General features: G+C 48.6%; 1 protein-coding gene and 2 long non-coding RNA genes across 6 annotated transcripts in view; 2 read left to right on the top strand and 1 right to left on the bottom strand.

Annotated features, from left to right (window-relative positions):
• Positions 1-3103, top strand: part of DEUP1 (deuterosome assembly protein 1) — a 132217-nt gene extending 129114 nt beyond the window's left edge. For all 3 annotated transcript variants that reach the window (XM_019524597.1, XM_019524598.1, XM_019524599.1), the window contains one exon: positions 2877-3103. In XM_019524597.1, the coding sequence (XP_019380142.1) occupies positions 2877-3050 (174 nt within the window). In that variant the 3' untranslated portion in view covers positions 3051-3103. The remainder of the gene's footprint in view (positions 1-2876) is intronic.
• Positions 1-18623, bottom strand: part of LOC109302777 — an 89294-nt gene that overhangs the window by 25210 nt on the left and 45461 nt on the right. The window contains exons 2-3 of one of the 2 annotated variants that reach the window (XR_002098929.1): positions 9195-9354; positions 2529-2738 (exon numbers count right to left, since the gene is read on the bottom strand). This is a non-coding gene — a long non-coding RNA (uncharacterized LOC109302777). The remainder of the gene's footprint in view (positions 1-2528; positions 2739-9194; positions 9355-18623) is intronic. The other variant, XR_002098930.1, reaches the window with a different exon arrangement.
• The window catches only part of LOC109302779, an 11620-nt gene continuing 1287 nt past the window's right edge, over positions 8291-18623 (top strand). Inside the window, exons 1-2 of the long non-coding RNA XR_002098931.1 lie at positions 8291-8437; positions 14584-14590. This is a non-coding gene — a long non-coding RNA (uncharacterized LOC109302779). The remainder of the gene's footprint in view (positions 8438-14583; positions 14591-18623) is intronic.

The following is an 18623-nucleotide window of genomic DNA, read 5'->3' on the forward strand; positions in this document are numbered from 1 at the left end:
AAAAAAAAAAAAAAAAAAAAGCCCTGCACTCACTGCTGCAGAAGTGGTGACTGGGGCCTCTGGGCACTCATGGCAGAGCCCTGCATGCAGCAAAGGGCAGCGAAGATTCCCACCCCCTGCCTGGCACCTGTGTGGCAGCTGCCCTATGGCATGGGTGCAGCGTGGCTTGGCAGCTGGAGCTCCTGGTTTGATTCCCCAGCTCTCTGATCATTCCCCCAGCTCTTCCCAGGGGGCACGGCCCCTGGATCTGCACAGGGTTTCAGCAGGCTGCTGCTGCCAGCTGGGGAAATAGCCCAGAGCCACCACCAGCTGGCAGCAGCAACCTAGTGTCATCCTGCATCATCCAGGGGCCTGTGCTCTCTTGAAAAAGCTGGGGGAAAGATCGGGGAGCTGGGGAAATGTTCAGGGACCTGAATATTCCCTCAGCCCCTAGCTCAATTCCTGAGCCCCCTGTTCGATTCCCCAGCCCCTGGTTTAATTCTCCTGGGAGCTGGGGCAGCTCCACGTGTCAGCCAGAGCCTGGCACTGCTCAGCCCTAGCGACCCCAGCGCCCAGACACTGAACCCATGCCATGGGGCAGTTGCTACACAGGTGCCGGGGGGGGGGGCAATCCCTGCTGTCCCCACTGCCCCGACCTGCATGGGGAGCTCTGCCATGAGCTCCCAGAAACCCCAATTGCTGCTCCTGCTGCCAGTGAGTGTGGGGCTTTTTTTGCTTTTTTTTTTAAAGTGCCAGGACTAAGCTGCGGCTGGGCAGAGCAGCCCTGGGGGCTTCTCCCACAGCTCCCCCAACCCAGGGAGAGGCAGGCACAGCCAGAGGAGCTGCAGGAGAACTTGTTGCTGCCCAGCTGTGTCTGCCTCTCCCCAGCTGATCCTAATCTCACCAAATCAGTGCCAATTCTCCAAATCTGATTCAGCCGAATGGATTCAGGACAGTGATCCGAAACTCCAAATCAAATCACTGTCCTCCAGATCAGCCACACAAGCCTAGTATACAGGGTGTTCACAATATACTGTTACAAGTGACAAAGATACATTGTCTACCGTTATGTCTGCAATCTTCTCAAAATGTTAGGTATAACCCAGCAGCCATAGCTAAAAGATATTATATATTAGCACTGAAGGAAAGACCAGTGACAATCCACACAAATTTCTAGTATTTAAGTTATCCTCATTTAAGTTAAAATCTTTAAAATCCTATCTTGCATCAGAATCCTTATTTTAAGACCCTTTACATTGGACAGTTTAAGAATCCTTCCTAATGCAGATGGCACAGAAAACTATATTTCTCTCTGGCTTCATTGCTACAGCAGATTTTCCTTATGCTTTATAGTTTGAAAATGGATTTAGATAAATCTTTAAGGAAAATGTTATCATTTCATTTAGTCTCTGATATTTTGTGTATTCTAAAAATTCACTGTATTACTGATACAAAAACCTCAGGGAAATTGTTTCTTACACATTCCTTAAAACCAAGTCCAGCAAAAAATTTTGTCTCTGCTTTTCTTTACACAACTCTAAGTTCAACCCATTTCATTTTCAGCCAAAACCTGGTTTGTTACATACTAATCACTGCTGTTAAATGAGCATCAAGTAATGGAAATTTTAAAGGGGCCACTGAAAATATGTAACATTCAGCAAGAGCAAGATCACAACTTCAGACTAAAGAGGTGCAACTAGAAAAGACCCATTGCAATGAAATTGTAGATGCTGTTAGTGTGCTATCAGGAAACATCCCACAGTACTGTAATGAGAACAAAAAAATTATAGGGAAGATGCAACGGTGTTCAGGTTTGGCTCAGAAACTGGCAAAAATAATCCCCTTTATTTGCAGTCTTCACTTAGCAATAGTGAATGAGGTGTAACCCACACCATATTGAAGTTTTAAGTAAAGGTTTTCATAGAGGTTACTGGTTGTTGGTATTTGTATAGATGTAATAGTTTTAATATGCATGAGAGTCAGTGGCTGTGTCTACATGAGATGCTGAGTGTGCAGTAGCCTGATATCACTGCGCAGTAGCATTGCATGGCAACAACCGTGACCCAACACTTCTGTGCAGTAGTATTAAGCTACTGTGTAGTAGCATCAAGAAAAAGATGTTTGGCAGTGCTACTCCACAGTAAATTGGGTTACTGCACAGTCACTTAGTACTTGTTTATACTAAATGACAGTGCAGTCAGCGTCTCTTGTAGACGCAGCCAGTTTGCTGCAATATATGCTGTTAATTCCAAACAATGGATTTTTGTCCTGAGTCGTCCCTTAATTACATCAGAGACTTAAATGATCCTTGGCTGGCCAAAGGATATGGAGGGTTGTCAGAAAGCCAAGTCAAAGAATAAAAGGTAATATTATCTGCAACAACACATCAAAAGCTGAAGGCCCAGATCCTCAAAGGTATTTAGGTGCCTAACTGCCATAGGAGTTACATGCCTAACACAACCCATGCAGGAGCTGTGCCTAAACCCCTATCTACATTACCAAGTTATATTGACAAAGCTAAGTCAACTAGGAGTGTAAAAAGATCTCACCCCACAGATGTTACTCTGCCAGCAGAGTGGTTCCTGGCGGCACAGTTTCTATCATGGGGGGGAGCTGGTGCAACTTCGGCAACAGAAAAACTCCTTCTGCCAGTAGAGCTGTGCCCACACTAGCAGGTCTGCTTACCTCAGCCCTCCTGCTGCATTTCAAGCAGCAGCAGCCGCTTCCGCAGCATAGGCAAAGCCTTGATCTATCTTTTACTGAAAAGAGAGAAAAAGATGCATAGAGTTACCAGTTGTATCACTCAAGATAAGAAATTGTTTTAAGCTTCAGTAATGTAAAAAGACTGCTGTACTTGCAAATCCATACTAACTGTGCCTGCTCTCTGTCTTGTGAAGTCTCCCCCTGAGATGTCCTTCCCTACAGCTGCAGCAGAAAAGTTCTTTGAAGAAGAAGAGAATCGAGCAAAAGAATTTGAAGAACTTTTAAACTCACATCTTGAAGAACTGCAAAGACATTCTGAAAATACCCTGAAAAAATATGCCTGGCTAATGCACAACAGACATGTATGAGCCTTTCAGCTTTTTATATCCAATTTAAAAAAAAATAAAGTTATGACAAAGTGCCTACTACTTTGATTTCCAAGACTAAACTCTACTACCATCTTTTTAAAATATTTACTGACAAGGCTGATCTGAAATAATAGGTTTATTGTAACGTTAGGGCTCTTTGGAAGTCCTGTTTTACCATTGTTTTGTTCTGCTATGGATTTTGTGACAAAAAACTTTTGAATACAATGTATTGCAGATATTAATCTATCTAAAAATATCTAGAAATTGAATATGTTATTTGTTTTCATCTACTTAAATTTCATGTACCAGAGATCCTTTTGGAGCACTGTAAGTTAAGATGCTTACAAGTCTTTTGGGAAAGGGGGGTTATCTAGTCAGGGGACTTGGATACTTGAAAATAAACTAGAACAAAGGGAATTTTTTTGATTGCCTAGAATTGGAATAGACTATCCTTCTAGCAGCTTCTAGCACAGATTGTATAGCATGGTCTTGTTGTTCAAGGCTATAAGAATAACATCTGGGAGCTTTGCAGATGAACAAGATTAGAATGGCACTGAACCTGCTTTAACTTATGCTGAGGGCCATGCAGTCCCATCTAATCTTCTATATAGTGTTCCTGTCCAAATAAGGTTTAGATAGAAGAGAACAAAACAAAACAGGAGGCACAAAATCTGGCTTATAATGTTCCTAATACTATGGATTAATACTTAAATATCTGAAAAGCCTTATTTTAAGATTATAGAAAAGTAGGTCACCTAATCCAGCCCCCTGCTCAAGATAGGCTCTTCCCTGACTAAGCTATCCCAGTCAAGTGTCTGTCCATCTTGCTTTTGAAAATTTCCAAGGACAGAGATTGCACAATTTGTCCAGGTACCTTGCTCCAATGCTTGACCACCCTCGTAGTCAAAAAGTTCTTCCTAATTTCCAACCTAAATTTCCTTTGCTGCAGTTTGAACCCTTTGCTCTTGGTCCTGTCCCCTATGACCACTGAGCCCTTCTCCATCTTGTCTATAATCACCCTTCAGGTATTTGAAGACTGTCATCAAATCCCACTCCTATCTTCTCTTCTTCAGGCTAAATAACTCTTGTTCTTCCAGCCTTTCCTCATATGTCAGGTTTTTCAGGCCTCTAATTCCTTTTTGTTACTCTGTGCTGGACTGTTTCCAAACTGTCCAAATCCTTCTTGAAGTCTAGGGCCCAAAATTGGACACAGTACTCCAGGTAAGGCCTCATAAGTGCTGATTTGCCAGTGACACTCCTGTTAATACAATCCAGGGTGCTGTTGGCCTTTTGCAGTGAGCACATTGCTGGCTCACGTTCAGCTTATGGTCCACTGTATCCCCAGGTCCTTTTCTGCAGCAACCTAGTCAGTCATTCCCCAGTCTCTATTTATGCATGCAATTATTCCATTCTAAGTGTCGGACTTTGCACTCTTCCTTGTTGAATTTCATCTGATTGATTACAGATCATTTCTCCAGTCTATCCAGGTTGTTCTGGACCCTAGCCCTGTCCTCTGAAATGTCCACACTTCCACCCATCTTGGTGTCATCCACAAATTTGCTAAGCATGCACTCAGTCCCATTGTCCAAATTACTGATAAAGATATTAAACAATACTGGACCCAGGACAGACCCATAAGAAACCCCACTTAATCCCTCATCTCAACTAGACATTGAGCCACTGGGCACATCTACACATGCATTTGTTCCAGGATCAGTTTATTTGTGAGTAAACTACTCATGAGTAAACACTCCAGGGCAGGCATCTACACACGCAGGTAAGCAGGAGCAGATTTGCTGCTAATGGCAGCAAACTGCTCCTGCTTCCTAGGTCACTGCAATGGGCCCCTGCCGTCCCCAGAAGGAGCTCTATGCTTCACTTGGGTGCTAGCTCAGAGGCTGGCAGGTAGCACTGGGCCAGGAGACACCTGTCTCCTGGCTGGGGTTGGGACATTATGCCTTGCCCTCAGGGGCTGCCTGCTGCCAGGGCAGAAACAATGTTCCCCTGCCCTGGCACCAGGGATGTCCTGGCCCCAGCTCCCCCAATAGGAGTAGGAGATGTAGAAAGAGCTGCAGAGGAAGGGTAGGTCCCAGCCCCCTACCCCAATCTGCCGGTGGGGCAGCTAGCAGCTACCTCACTGCTAACTGCCCCACCGGCAGATCAGGGCAGGGAGCTGGAACCTACCCCTCCCCTGCAGCTTTTTCCAAGCCCCATGCTTCAGTCACCCAATCAGAGCACAGGGCTGGAACCTGCCACTGACTAGGACAGTTCCCAGCCCCCATCCCGCATGCAGGGCAGAGGCTGGGGAGCCTGTTCCCTGCTCAGCTCTGTGAATGCAGAGCTGGGTGGTGAACAAGTTGGGAAGCTTGTTCCCTGCTCAGCTCTCCGAGCATGGAGCTGAGCAGGAAAAAGCTCCCCATCTTGGTCCCCACCCAGGTCCATGCTCACAGAGCTGAGCAGGGAACAAGCTTCCCAGCCTGTTCCCCAACCAGCTCTGTGCTCACAGAGCTGGACAGGGAACAGCTCCCCAGCCCCCACTCCCTGATCGGGATCTCGGACTGGGGAGGCTTGGGCAGCTGGAAGCTCCTGGGGGCAGGGAGCAATCTCCCGCCCCCTGGTGGATGGCTGACTGGGAGCAGATTTGCTCCCAGTCAGGTATCTACGTGAGCGCTACTGTGCCGTTACTAATCAAAAGTAAATTTGCTACTTGCATTTGTATGTGTAGACACACATGCATACTGCACAGTAAACTATGCTACTGCATTAAATGACTCATGTAGACATGCGCACTGATGACTACTCGCTGAGCACAATGATCCAATTAGATATGAATCCACCTTCCAGTACTTTCATAGAGTCCAGGGGTCAGCCACATTTTTGAGTAGAGTGCCAAAAACACCTGCGACCTTTACTTGTCAGATATTGGCGTGCCAGGGACAGATGGTGGGGGAGCCACGAGCGGCCCAATCCTTATTGTGGCAGTGCAGCCCCATCCCCTTCCCTGCCGTCCACCCTGAGATGTGCATGCCAAGCAAAATGTTTTTGAGTGCCAACCTCTGGCACCCATGCCGGGGGTTGCCTACCCCATATCTAGTCTCTATTTCCTTAGCTTGTCAATCGGATTGTGAGAAATAGTGTGCAAAAACCTTGCTAAAGTCAAGGTATATCACATCCACTGGTCTCCCCTCATCCAGAGCCTGTAACCTTCTAGAAGAAAATCAGGTTGGCCAGGCATGGCTTGCTGTTCATGAATGGATGCTGGCAATTCCTGATTATTGTTCTCCTCTACATGCTTCATCATAGATACCTTGAGAACCTCCTGGATGATCTTTCCAGGTGTTGAACTCAGGCCGACTGATCTTTCAGATTCCCCAGATCCTCCTCCTCTTTCTTAAAGGGGAGCACTATATACACCCTTTTCCAATCATCTATGACGGGGTGGGCAATTATTTCAGCTGGAGGGCCACTTAATGTGTTTTGGGGACCCGTAAAAGGCTATATCCTCTTCTCTTCTCTTCTCTTCCTCTCCCTCCCTCCCTCCCTCCAGAACCCAGCTGAAGCTGTAGTTAGCCAGGAGCCCAGAAGCTCAGCTGTGGACCGAGACAGGGACTTCCACTGCAGCAAGCAGGCAGTGACATCAGCTGTGGGTAGAGCCAGCAAGTTCCAGAGCCCTGATACCATATAATAAATACTTGTGATGCCACATAATAAATAATGCATGAAAAATCCATTTGAGAACTTCAAATAGTGTACATGACAATCCATTTACTTACTTTTGTTTCCTACCCAAAGCACATCACATCCAATATATACTTCCTCATGTTTCAAAATACTGGTTCACTTATCTGAAAGGCAACCACTCTCTTGTTGCAGTACTTTGCCACATAAAAGTAGTGGAGGTTGCTGAGCTGACAGTGTTCTAATTTAAATTGAAGGGTGCTGTTGGGAGAACATTTTATTCAAAAGATACTTGACTGAAATTGATCCATCTAGATTTGATAGAACCCAGATCCATTGACCTTTTGGGAATGTTATAAAACATGTTTTCCAGGCCTTTGAGGGAGGCATAAGGGGGTGGTAAGGTGAGTATGGATAATTAATTTTGGATGTGTAAGGAATTTGTGATTTATTTAATATTTATGGGGTGAGAAGGGGGCAGGATGGAGACAAAACAGAGCTGCTTAGCCTCCAAACCGAAGTAGATGGTACATTTAAAAAAAATCAAATTAATATTTTCTTTAAGTATATAGGAAAACGTGTAAACTTGACCATGCTGGTGGGTTGGGCAGTACTATTACAGGAGAATATGCTGTCTCATATTAGTATACTTAAAATATGTGTAACCTGGGCGGTACTCCAAGAGGTACCCCCTCTCCAATTGAAGGGATCAAAGCAGGTGCACAAGCGCTGTGGGAGGTGTAGGGACTCTCCTCCCCCTATAGAGCAGAGCCAGACCACCAATGGGGACTTAACCATATACCTTTTAATACTGGGAACATAACAGGCATAAATCAGAGGGTATAGTGGATACTACAATGCCCCAAGGGGGCAGGATTCAACAAAGGTTAGACACTTACAATCATTGACAAAAAACAGGGTTAACAAAATATAAAACACAAACAGCAGAACAAACAATATGGGTTGGTGAAATATAAAAAGGCACAAAATGCAAACTGTCAAATGACAAGGAAATATAGGGCCTTGGTACCTGGAGGGGGAGGAAAGGGGGAAAACACAATGGCCCCTTTTCACTGCAAGAAGATTTGCTTCTTGTTAGCTCACTCACCCCAAGTCACCTCAGCTGGGACTTGAACCCAGATCTCCCATGTGGTTGGCAAAAAACCACTGGTAGCACTACTCCAGCCTGCTAGGGGTCTTGAGCTTCCCAGAGCCCCAGCCTCACGTCGAGCTGCCTGGCCTCTGATTGGAGGAGCTGGAAGCAGAGCTGGTAACCTCTCAGGTCGCTGCTCAGATCCTTCCTGGAGTGGGGGGAGCCTCTCCTGCTGGCTGCAGCCTCTCGTAGGGGATCCCGGAGCCCAACGGGGAGCCTCTCCTGCCGGCCGCATGCCGCACTGCTGAGGGTCCCACTGCTGCCTGCAGGTCCTGCTCTTTCAGGCTCTTCTGGGGCACTGCTTCTACCCTGCTGGCTCAGCTCTTGCCAGCTCTGTGAAGCTCCTTCCTTGTTGTCCCTTGCTGGTCTCTCCTCAGTCAGCCCATGCTGCCCCTTTTATCCCCCTCCGGGTGACCCAAGGGGCCAATCAGGGGACACAGGGGGGGTGAGTCTCTGGGGCCTGATTGGTGCGGGAAGGGAATCCCAATTCCTCCAATCAACTTTTGCCCTTTCAAAGTCCCTGGGCTAGGTCACTGCCAGTCCACCCGTCACATCTGTTATTCTTTTGTTGCCACATTCTAGGCAGGTTAGTGGGAGAACTAGAAAATGATATGGTGGGCAGCAAAAAATATAAAGATGGAGAGAGAATATACACGGTAAGCCACTACAGGAACTGCATTTATATAGTCAAGAAAAGAATAATCAGAGGAGGATGTGATCAGAGGCTATAAACACCTGAAGGTAACAACAGAAATTAGAAAGGGGGTTATTCATGAGTTCATTTAAAAGTACATTGAACAAGGTACAATGACCTGGAGCTAAGATTTACTGTAGATATTAGGAAAAACTTAAGCACAAGCAGTTGAGCACTGAAAAAGCCTAGTAAGCAGCAGGACTGACTTTTCAAAGGCCTCCCAAAAAACATTTTTGGTTCACAAATTGAAAGCCTCATTTTAAATCAAAGGGCTGGTTCAGGCAGCAGCCAGCTTCCTTTGCTGCTGGAGAAATGTAGACCAGCTGTGCACAGTTGCCAGCTGTTTTATCAAAGGATAATTTTGATTACCCATCCCATCTCCTTCCCAAGACTTGCACTGATAAAGATGACTGTCAGCAAAACAACAAGAAAGGGAAATAAATATATTAAAATCACTTATATGAGCATATCTTGGTTTTTTTCTTTCTTTTCTTTCTTAACCTCTTCTTTTCCTTAACTTCTTTACTGGGATGCAGGACTGACAAAGATTCCAGTCTGACCTATTCTGCCTGTACAGTCTTCTCATTTACATTTCCTCTCCTTTAGTAGTCTGTCCCACCTTATCCTTCATGTCACCAGCAGGGAAAGTCACACAGCCAAATACAAGTTAGTCCTGGGGCCTCCATTTTATCAGATGAGCCATAAATTGCCAAGTTTGTGTGTTCCAAAGGTCAGCCGTAAGACGTTGTCACCAACTAGGAAAACTGCTCCCCCTGGGCCTGCAAATTAAAGATTATCTTGACAATAAAATTAAATTAAAATGTATTTAAGTAAAATAAGTCTTTTTCAAAGAGTTCCAAACACCATGTGCTCCAAAGGTAAGCACTGTAAATAGTAATTAAATTAATCTTGTCTGGTGCACTGACCAAAACTTGTAAGTACCTAGTAATCCCATGCTTCAGGGCTGCCACCACAGGCCAGGAAGGAATTTTTTTCCTCTCATAAATGCTACTGGCTTCTGGGTCTGTCTTCTTTCAACTGAAGCACTGGATATTTGCCAGCTGAAACTGAGATTTTTTGACTGAGGCACACTGCCAGCATTCAGAAAACTCATAGGTTCCAGGCTAGATCATCTGACTTTTCCAATTAGGATCCTATCAATCACCAAACTTGGTGTAAGGAAGGAATATTTCCCTTAGGTCATATTGGCAAAAACTGGGATTTTTGCCTTTTCCTGTAGTGTGGGGCATTGCTTTGTAGAGTTCTTTGAGCACCAATTACTTCTCTGCCATTGAAATAGCTGACCATGCCCTCACCTCCCCTGTTTTATCTTTGGCATGTAGTAGAGTGTTTTGGGCATTTCTGTTTTTTTGCTGTATAGACATCTCTATGAGGATTTGCAGTGGCAATTTGTGGAATCCTAGAGTAAATGGTTGCCCATGAAGGCAGAGGGCCGGGACAGCGGGCGGGGGTTGGGAGGCACCCAGAAGGGCTGGGGGAGCAGGCAGGGGATGGCGCCTTGTGGCGGTCCCCCCATGGTCTCCTTCCCCCTCCTCCAGCCTCCCCTTCCCCACCCCCTACTTACCAGCGTGGAGTCTGGTACCAGCTCCCTGCTGCAGCCAGTGGGGACTGCCCGAATTGCTGAATCTTTTCTGAATCGATTCAGGGAGCTTCAAATCAATTCAGACCTTTTAATTGGTCCCCTGATCTGATTCGGATTCAGAGATTCGGCCACTGAATTGGGCCAAGTCTCCTCCGAATCAAATCAGCACCCAAATCTTCACACAGCCCTAGTACTTAGGAATCTGTCTGTTTCTTAGATGTCTAAGTCCACAATTTATCCACCATTAACATCCTTGAAACCATGAACAACGCATGCCCCTGGAGGCTGGGGGGCACGGCGACTGCCCACAGGCAGTAGCAGCGGTGGCAGCAGCAGGGACATAGTGGCGGGGAGCAGGGAGCTTCCACAGCTGGCCGCAGTGGTGTTGGCAGCAGAGGGGGGTCAGCACTGACCAGCAGTCAGCGACCACCCATAGACACTGCCAGCAGTGGCCAGCACCAATCAGTGACCACCTGCAGATGCTGCGAGCAGTGTCGGTGGCATGGAGGGTGGGTGACAAGTAATGTGTGCCTGCAGATGCTGCCAGCAGTGTCTGCGGCACTTTTCAGGGGGTGCATCGCCGATCTCAGGGGGTGCATGTACACCCATGTGCACCCCCCTCTGTGTTGCCAATGCTTGAAAAAACTGATGCTCAAATGCCTCCTAATGAATAGACCTCTCAGTTTCCACCACAGCATAAAGCCCACTTAAGATCTGATGCCACCACAACATAAACTACTTGAAGTGTTCCTCTTGCACCAGGGAAATTCAGGTTTAATCTTTGCTCTGCCTGGTTTCAGGCAGGAACAAGTTTTCCCAGGCAACACAATAGAAATACACTGAAACTATAGCCCTATGGATAGAGGGTGTAGATGTACTTGAGATGTAGATGACGGGGTGCATCTATACATGCGCTTTACTATGGAGTTGACTAATTAGCTCTGCATCACAGTCTACACATGCGCCAGTATAAGGACACAGTAAATTAATTAACTCTGCTGTAGGATAGTACTCACATTGCTGCAGTCACAAGCAAACATGTAAATGTGCCCAGAAACAGCTGACTCCAGCCCAGACTGCACCGGAGTTTATTGCTTCTTACTAATAGCACATATAGATGCACCCACTGGGTGCGCCCTCCAGTATGTGCTGGGAGACACTGTGCTCTGCATGCACAACCCCCTGGTGGTGGTGGCAGGGTTGCATGCCCTGGGATACCGCCAGTGCACTGGGGCCCTGGACAGGATGCACATCCCCATCATCTACCCACCTGACAGAGACCACCCCTACTACAGCCGGAGGGGCTTTCACTCCATGGTGCTCCAGGCCATCGTGGACCACTGAGGTGCCTTCACACATGTAAGTGTTGGCTGAGCAGGCAGCGCCCATGACACCCACCTCTTCCAAAACTCTGGCCTTCTGGGCCTGGTACAGAGCAGCTCCTTTGTGCAGGGGGTGCCGGACCTGCAGCTGAGCGCCGTGGTGGTCCCTCCCCTCCTCATCGGGGACCCCCACCTACTTGCTCTTGCCCTGGTTCATGCAGCCTTACACCAGCCACCTAGACCCCCACCAGGCCCACTTTAACTGCTGCCTGAGCCAGACCTATGACTTCAGCCTCCTCAAGGGATGCTGGCACATCCTCAGCACTCGCCTCAAGTTCACCAAGGACAACCTCCCCCAGGTCATCATTGAAGCCTGTGTGCTGCATAACATCTGTGAGGCCTGGGGGGTTCTTCCATGAGGCCTGGACAGAGGAGGCATGGCGTGCAGAGAACACCTGGCAGAGGAAGCACCACCTGCAGTGGCAGCAGCAGTCTTCACCCCCCGCCAAGGCCCCAGGAGAGCCACACATCTGCCAGCAGGGAACAGGGCACCACTTCCTCCAGCACTTCCTGCTGTAGCCCACCTGCACTGCCACCCATGCCCCCACCTCCCCTACACAACCCCAGCACCATGCTCGCTAAAGACACATCTCAGAAGAACAAGTTTTTATTCTCCTTACATCAACCAGAGCCCTCCATTCCTTTCCCTCCCCAACAAACAGAGCCCCCCTCCCTCCCCATCAGAGCCACTCCACCACCCATCTCACCCACCAATAATAAAAAAAACCTTTCCTGTGAAAACTATGTACAATGTTCTCTGTGTGACATCCCAGGGTGGGGGAGCCATGGGGTGAGGGTGACTAGAGGCAGAGCCTGGGGGCAGGCAGCCAGCACCCTGACCTCTGGCTGCTCCCCTGCAGGTGCCCATGCCACAGCAGTGCAGCAGGCAGGGGGTTTGTCCAGGGACAATGATGGCCAGTGTTCCCCCAGCATGGGGGTCAGCAGTCCCAGTGTGTGGTCCTGGCCCTGCTACAAGCAACTCGAGCTCTGCATGCGTCCGTGTGGAGCTAGGGCAAGTGGCGCAGCTGGGCCCAGGCATGGGGGGTGGGAGTGGCACTGGACCCAGGGTGGGTGCCAGGCCAGGGGCTCCTGGCTACAGGAGTTGGCACAGAACCTCCTCCCAGGACCAGGCAGGGGCCTGCTGCTGGGTAGCAAGTGGCTCCCAGGGGGCAGGCAGAGCTAGGGTCGGGCCGGGCAGTGGGCAGCATGAAGGTGACTGCCAGGGCCAGAACAGTTTCCAGCACCTCGTATTTGTCATCTATGGCCTGCATTGCCCAAGCCAATATGGTATTCTGCTCCCACAGTGCCTCCACCTGCTTGCATTCCTGGGCTAGGAGCTACATCCAGAACTCCTGGTCTGGCCATTCCCACACCTCCTTACTCCAGTCCCACACCTCCATGGGCAACATCCTCTACCCACCACCTGTCCTGGTGGGCCCCAGCTGCTTTTCCAACACCATGACCAAGCAATCCAGGAGAAGGGTCATAGTTTCATAGTGCTTAGGGTCGGAAGGGACCTAAACAGATCATCAGGTCTGACCCCCTAACCCAGGCAGGCACGAGTGCCCGGGTCATAACACCCCAGCCAAATATCTGTCCAGCCTCCTCTTGAAGACCAGGAGAGAGCACCTCCTCCCTTGAGAGTGCATTACATAGCTTGGCAGCCCTAACTGTAAAGTAATGTCTCCTGATATCAAGCCTGAACCTTCTCTCTAACAATTTGTGGCTGTTATTCCTAGTGGCCCCCAGTGGTGCCCAGGGGAACAGAGCCTCACCCAATTCCAGCTGGTCCCTCCTGGTGAGTTTATAAATGGCCACCAGATCCCTCTCAGACTTCTCTTGTGGAGGCTGAATAGATTCAAGCCCTTCAGCCTCTCTTTGTAGGGCCTGGCCTGCTGCCCCCTGACCATGCAAGTGGCCCTCCTCTGGACCCTCTCAATGCTAGCCACATCCCTCTTGAAGTGCGGTGCCCAGAACTGCACGCAGTACTCCAGCTGCAGCCTGACCAACGCCACATAGAGAAGGATCACCTCCTTGGACCTGCTTGTGATGCATCTGTAGATGCTTGACAAGGTGTGGTTAGCCTTACTGACCACTTCCTCGCATTGGCGGTTCATGTTCATCCTGGAGTCAACAATGATTCCAAGATCCCTTTCTGCCACTGTTATGACAAGAGGGTTGTTCCCCAGCCTATAGGTGTGTTGATGGTTCCCTCTTCCTAGATGCAGTACCCTGCACTTGTCTGCATTGAATTCCATCCTATTCTCATCTGCCCACCTCAGCAACATGTCTAGCTGGATTCTGTCCCTCTCCTCCAGCATGCCCACCCTGCCCCACAACTTTGTATCATCAGTGAATTAGGACAGCACGCTTTCCACACTCACATCCAGATCACTGATAAAGGTGTTGAACAGTACAGGCCCCAGGACCAAGCCCTGGGGGACTCTACTGCCCACATCCCTCCAGGTTGAAAACAACCCATCCACCACCACTCTCTGGGTGCGACCACCTAGCCAATTTGCCACCCATCTGACTGGGTAGGCATCAATGCCACAGTCACCTAGTTTTTTTAAAGAGAATGTGGTGGGAAACTGTGTCAAAGGCCTTCTTAAAGTCCAGGAAGACAACATCCACCTTGACGCCCTCATCCAGGAACTTTCTGACCTGATCATAAAAGGAAACCAAGTTAGTCAGGCAGGATCTGCCCTTGATGAACCCATGTTGGTTGCCCCTGAGCATTACCTCCCCTGCTGGGTCCTTGCAAATGTGCTCCTTGATGATTTTCTCAAAGGTCTTCCCAAGTGTCCCATAACCTCTACTAACACCTGGAAGGCCACCTGCGGCTGCACAACACATCCCTGCCCCGCACAGCTGAGGAGGACATCACAGCCAGCATCTACATGTTTCTTGATGTGTGAGAGGCCCATGACCACCTAGCTGTGGGGGCACAGGGTGCTCAATAAAATTTGGCACTGTCTCCTGCCTCCATGTGTGCTATGGGGGGGAACCCAAGGCCAGGGGAGTGCAGGTGTGCCAGGCGGGGAGAAGGGGGGCAGAAGCAGAGGCAGGGGTTAGGAGGCAGGGAGGGGCTCACCCCCAGATCAGGTCTTACCACATGGCCAAGGCTGATGTGGCTGGCACCTCCATGTGATCATGGCTGTTGGGGACAGTATGCAGCTCCAGGCGGTGTCCTCAGACAGCAGGATGTGGCAGGAAGGTGCCCGGCCAGGGTTTCCCCCCCCCAGGGAGGAGCTGGCACTGCTGGCAACTGGCAGTGTCATGGCTGGCCATGCCTCATGGCTGGGGCTGCGGACCTGTCAGAGCAGATGCTGACCCGGGCTCTCTGAGCTGCTGATGGAGGGTATAGCTCAGCAGGACAGGCTGCTGGATGCCCAAGGAGCCCTCCCCAGTGACCTGTCACTGGAGGTGCCAGGTCGGGGCAGAGGCTTGGACAGGTCATACATGCTGCTATACACAGCATGGCTGTGGCCTGGGTCCCAGGGCATGAGGATGTCCATCGGTTGCCACATAAAGGGCATGAATTTACAGGCACTCCCTGACCGACTATTGTGGTTGGCAATGGAAACCCACTGTGCCCACCAGACCCTGACCTTTATGTAGCATTGCCACACTGACTGGTCATGCCCATGCTCCCACATCTGAGCTAGGCTTCCACATCTGGGCTCTTCATAGAAGTGGGTGTTGGGGTGCCCACCCCACTCAAACTCACACTGCACCTCCGCCTTGCCCCACAGTGCCACAAGATCTCCTCCATGGACCCGTTGGGGCCCTGCATGGCAGGCATGGGCGTGGTCGCAGATCAGGAAGATGCCATCATAGGTCCTACACCAGCTCTCTGGGCCCCCACACAGCTGTCCCTGTGCTGCTGGGCCTGGACAGCTACCTACAGCATACAGCATAGGGGCATGGCATGGAACAGGCAGCTGCACAGCAGAGACAATGCCCTGCAGCACTTGCAAGCTTGGGGCAGGCTGCTGGTGGTGGGCTGTGGGCAGGGGAAGCTGGCCCTGGCAGCCAGAAGCTGCTTGCAGCTGGGCCTGAGGGCTGGCAGCCCTAGATGGTATGGTCCCCGGCCTACCACCTTTGATGACACATCACCGAAGGAGAGTCCCTCAGACATCCAGCAGCCCATCCTGGTGAGGTCCCTGGCTGTACCCTTCACCAGCAGCTTGTACACCAGGCAGCAGTGCCAGGGTACAAGCAGGCTAGGACAGCTGGTCTGTGGCCTGCCTAGGGGGACACAGGGTCCTGGAGTGTCCTCAGGCTCCCTGCTGGTGTTCCCCAGGGCTCTGAGTGCCTGCAGGCTTTTAAAGGCCTGAGGCAGGGACTGCCATAGAGGCAGCCCAACCTTGGGGCAGGAGAGGCTTGCAGCCTTGGGGCTGGAGAGGCTCCCTAGCCTCAGGCCAGCCCCCTAGTGGTAGGGCTGACCTGGGAGCAAAGTTGCTCCTGGGTCACATCTACATGTGCATAATTGTGCAGTAACTAATAGATCATGCATAAATTTGCTATCTGTTTGCAGTCAGTGTGATAGCAAAATTACTCATGATTAAGCATTTTTACTGTGCAGTTAGCATACACACAGGCAGATGCACAGCTAAGCATCTCACGTAGATGTGCCAACTGAGTGTTAAATTCCCCTTCCCATAAAACATTTATTTATACAATGTGAAACAACTACAGCCTGAGAGAAGTCCATTCCATTTGCATAATGCTTAGGGCATTCCTGGGGGCTATGGGTTCAGCTATCTGACTGAGGCCAGATAGGATTCTGCATTCAGCTGGGTGCTTTACCCACTATTGGGCATTGTGAAGTAAGGAGCTCCTTCCTTCCCTCCCCCAACATAGCTTGGGTCTTAACCCAAGAGGGTACCAACCTTGGAGCAGAGGATTGTACTAGGCAGCAACAGGCCTAGGAATTAAACACTGCAGTGTTAAAGTACCTCAAACACAAGTGCTTTTTGCCTCATTTCATAAGCAGCAAAGTCTAAAAGCATCAAGGCTTTAAAATGAACAGTTATTCTGAAGAAACAATTTACTCTTACCTAGAGCACTTAACCTAGGTACTTAAAATAACACAGTTCTGATTAATCTTTTGTTGCACAACATTTATTCATTTAGCAACTTGACTCTGGAAGTCTGTTTTACTAGCAACATCTTCACTGGTGACAGTGGCTATTCCAGGAACAGCCTGTGGTAAAGGATTTACTCCATTTCTCTATAATGACCTCTGAGGGCTGTCATATGGCAAATCTGGATTTATGACTAACCTTGAGCTTTCTCTTCCTATACTGCATGTAGCATCACGTGGGTAAACACCGATGGCATCTCAGCCTGCAAAGAGGTTACCATGTACTTAACTGTAGACAGATGAATAGCTCCACTGGCGTACCTGGCACTACTCATCTGTGCACAAACACATACTTAAGAGATCAAATTTCCAAAGGGCAGAAGTGCCTTGGGGCCTAAGTCACAGTTTCAAAATTGATTCGGGAATCTAGGATCTTTGTTGTATTTAATTTTAGACTGACTAAAAGTTAGCATTATTTCCGGAGGTAGTATGGCTTTTTGTGTCTGTGAGCACAGTGCAGTTTGAACTACAGTGACTTCAGCCAAGTCACTGAGTAGTGAAAACTGATCTGGCCATGGCCTATACATTAAATTATTTAGTATTATTTAGGATAATATATTGATATTCAGGTAAAATGTGAAAAAATATGTGAATATACTTTTAGAAGTGAGACACTCAGTTTTAAGAGGTTTCAAGTCTACTTTTTCTCAAACGTCTTCCTGCACCAACCCACAAAAATATTGGCTCCCTCAGAGAACAAATCTAAAGACAAAAGATATGGTGGCCATCCCACTAGGCCATCAAAGTATGTGATCTCTACAGAGGCAGCTTGCTTAGTTCTTGGGACACTAGTGTGCATCTATATAAGACGTGTTAATGCACATTAGCCTAATGCATGTAATGTGTATTACAGGTGTGCATCTACACATGCACACCCTTAATGCGCATTAAAATAGCAAAATTAAGCTAACTGTGCCTAAATTTGATACCTGCAAATGCAGATATCAAATTTAGAAGCAATTAGTTAAAGCATGTTAATGCATGTGTTAGACGTGACCCAGCACTAACTTTAGTGCCGGGTCTGCCCAGCCACTAACAGCACATGGCAGGTTTGCAGGGACGTGGCACTAAAATTATTGCATTAACTTTGGTACCAAGTCTCTGCATGTGTAGACACCTGTCAAAAATTGCTAATGGCGCATTAGCTTAATGTGCATTAAATTTAGTTGCACTTAAATGCACAGGTAGATGCAGCCTAGGTGAAACAAAGGAAGTGCCTTGCATTGTGAGAACTATAATCATCCTTCCTGTGTAAAAGACAAAATCTGTACAGCAATACAAGAGCATAAAAAGAGATCATTCCCTCCTCCCAAGAGACTGTTGTAAAGCTGCTCACAGCCTGTAAACAGCCATGTTTGCATGTACTCTGGGAAAAGGAAGAAAAAAACTATTTGAAACCTTCAAAAGAAGATAAACACTAAGTAAAAAAAGAGGTGTCATCAGACTTATGTGTTAAAATTGTCTAAATGTTCACTGCTATTTTACAATGAGTTGAGATTAGTGGGAGAGGCGCTGGGGTTCTCGAGGGCAGGGGAACTCAGTGCCCAAGATGAGTGGTCGTTCCTTAAGGAGACGATACTCAGGGCCCAAGGGGTGACCATCCCAACAAAAAGCAAGGAGGGCAGGAGTGCCCAAAAGCCCCCCTGGCTCACCAAGGGTGTAAAGAAATGCCTGATTGCCAAAAAGGCGGTGTACACGCAGTGTAAGGGGGTGCTATCTCCAAAGAGGAGTATACCTCCTCTGCTCTGGCCTGTAGGGGGGGCTGTCAGGAAAGCTAAGGCGGACGTAGAGCTAGGACTTGCGTTCAAAATCAAAGATAATAAAAAGTCCTTTTTCAGATATATAGGGAGGATGAAGAAAGCACCGGGAAATGTGGGGCCCCTGCAAGATCCTCTGGGCAATCTGGTGGTTGCG

This window comes from Gavialis gangeticus, unplaced genomic scaffold (assembly GCF_001723915.1).
Source record: "Gavialis gangeticus isolate Ggan-Ray unplaced genomic scaffold, GavGan_comp1, whole genome shotgun sequence".
Taxonomy (NCBI): domain Eukaryota; kingdom Metazoa; phylum Chordata; order Crocodylia; family Gavialidae; genus Gavialis; species Gavialis gangeticus.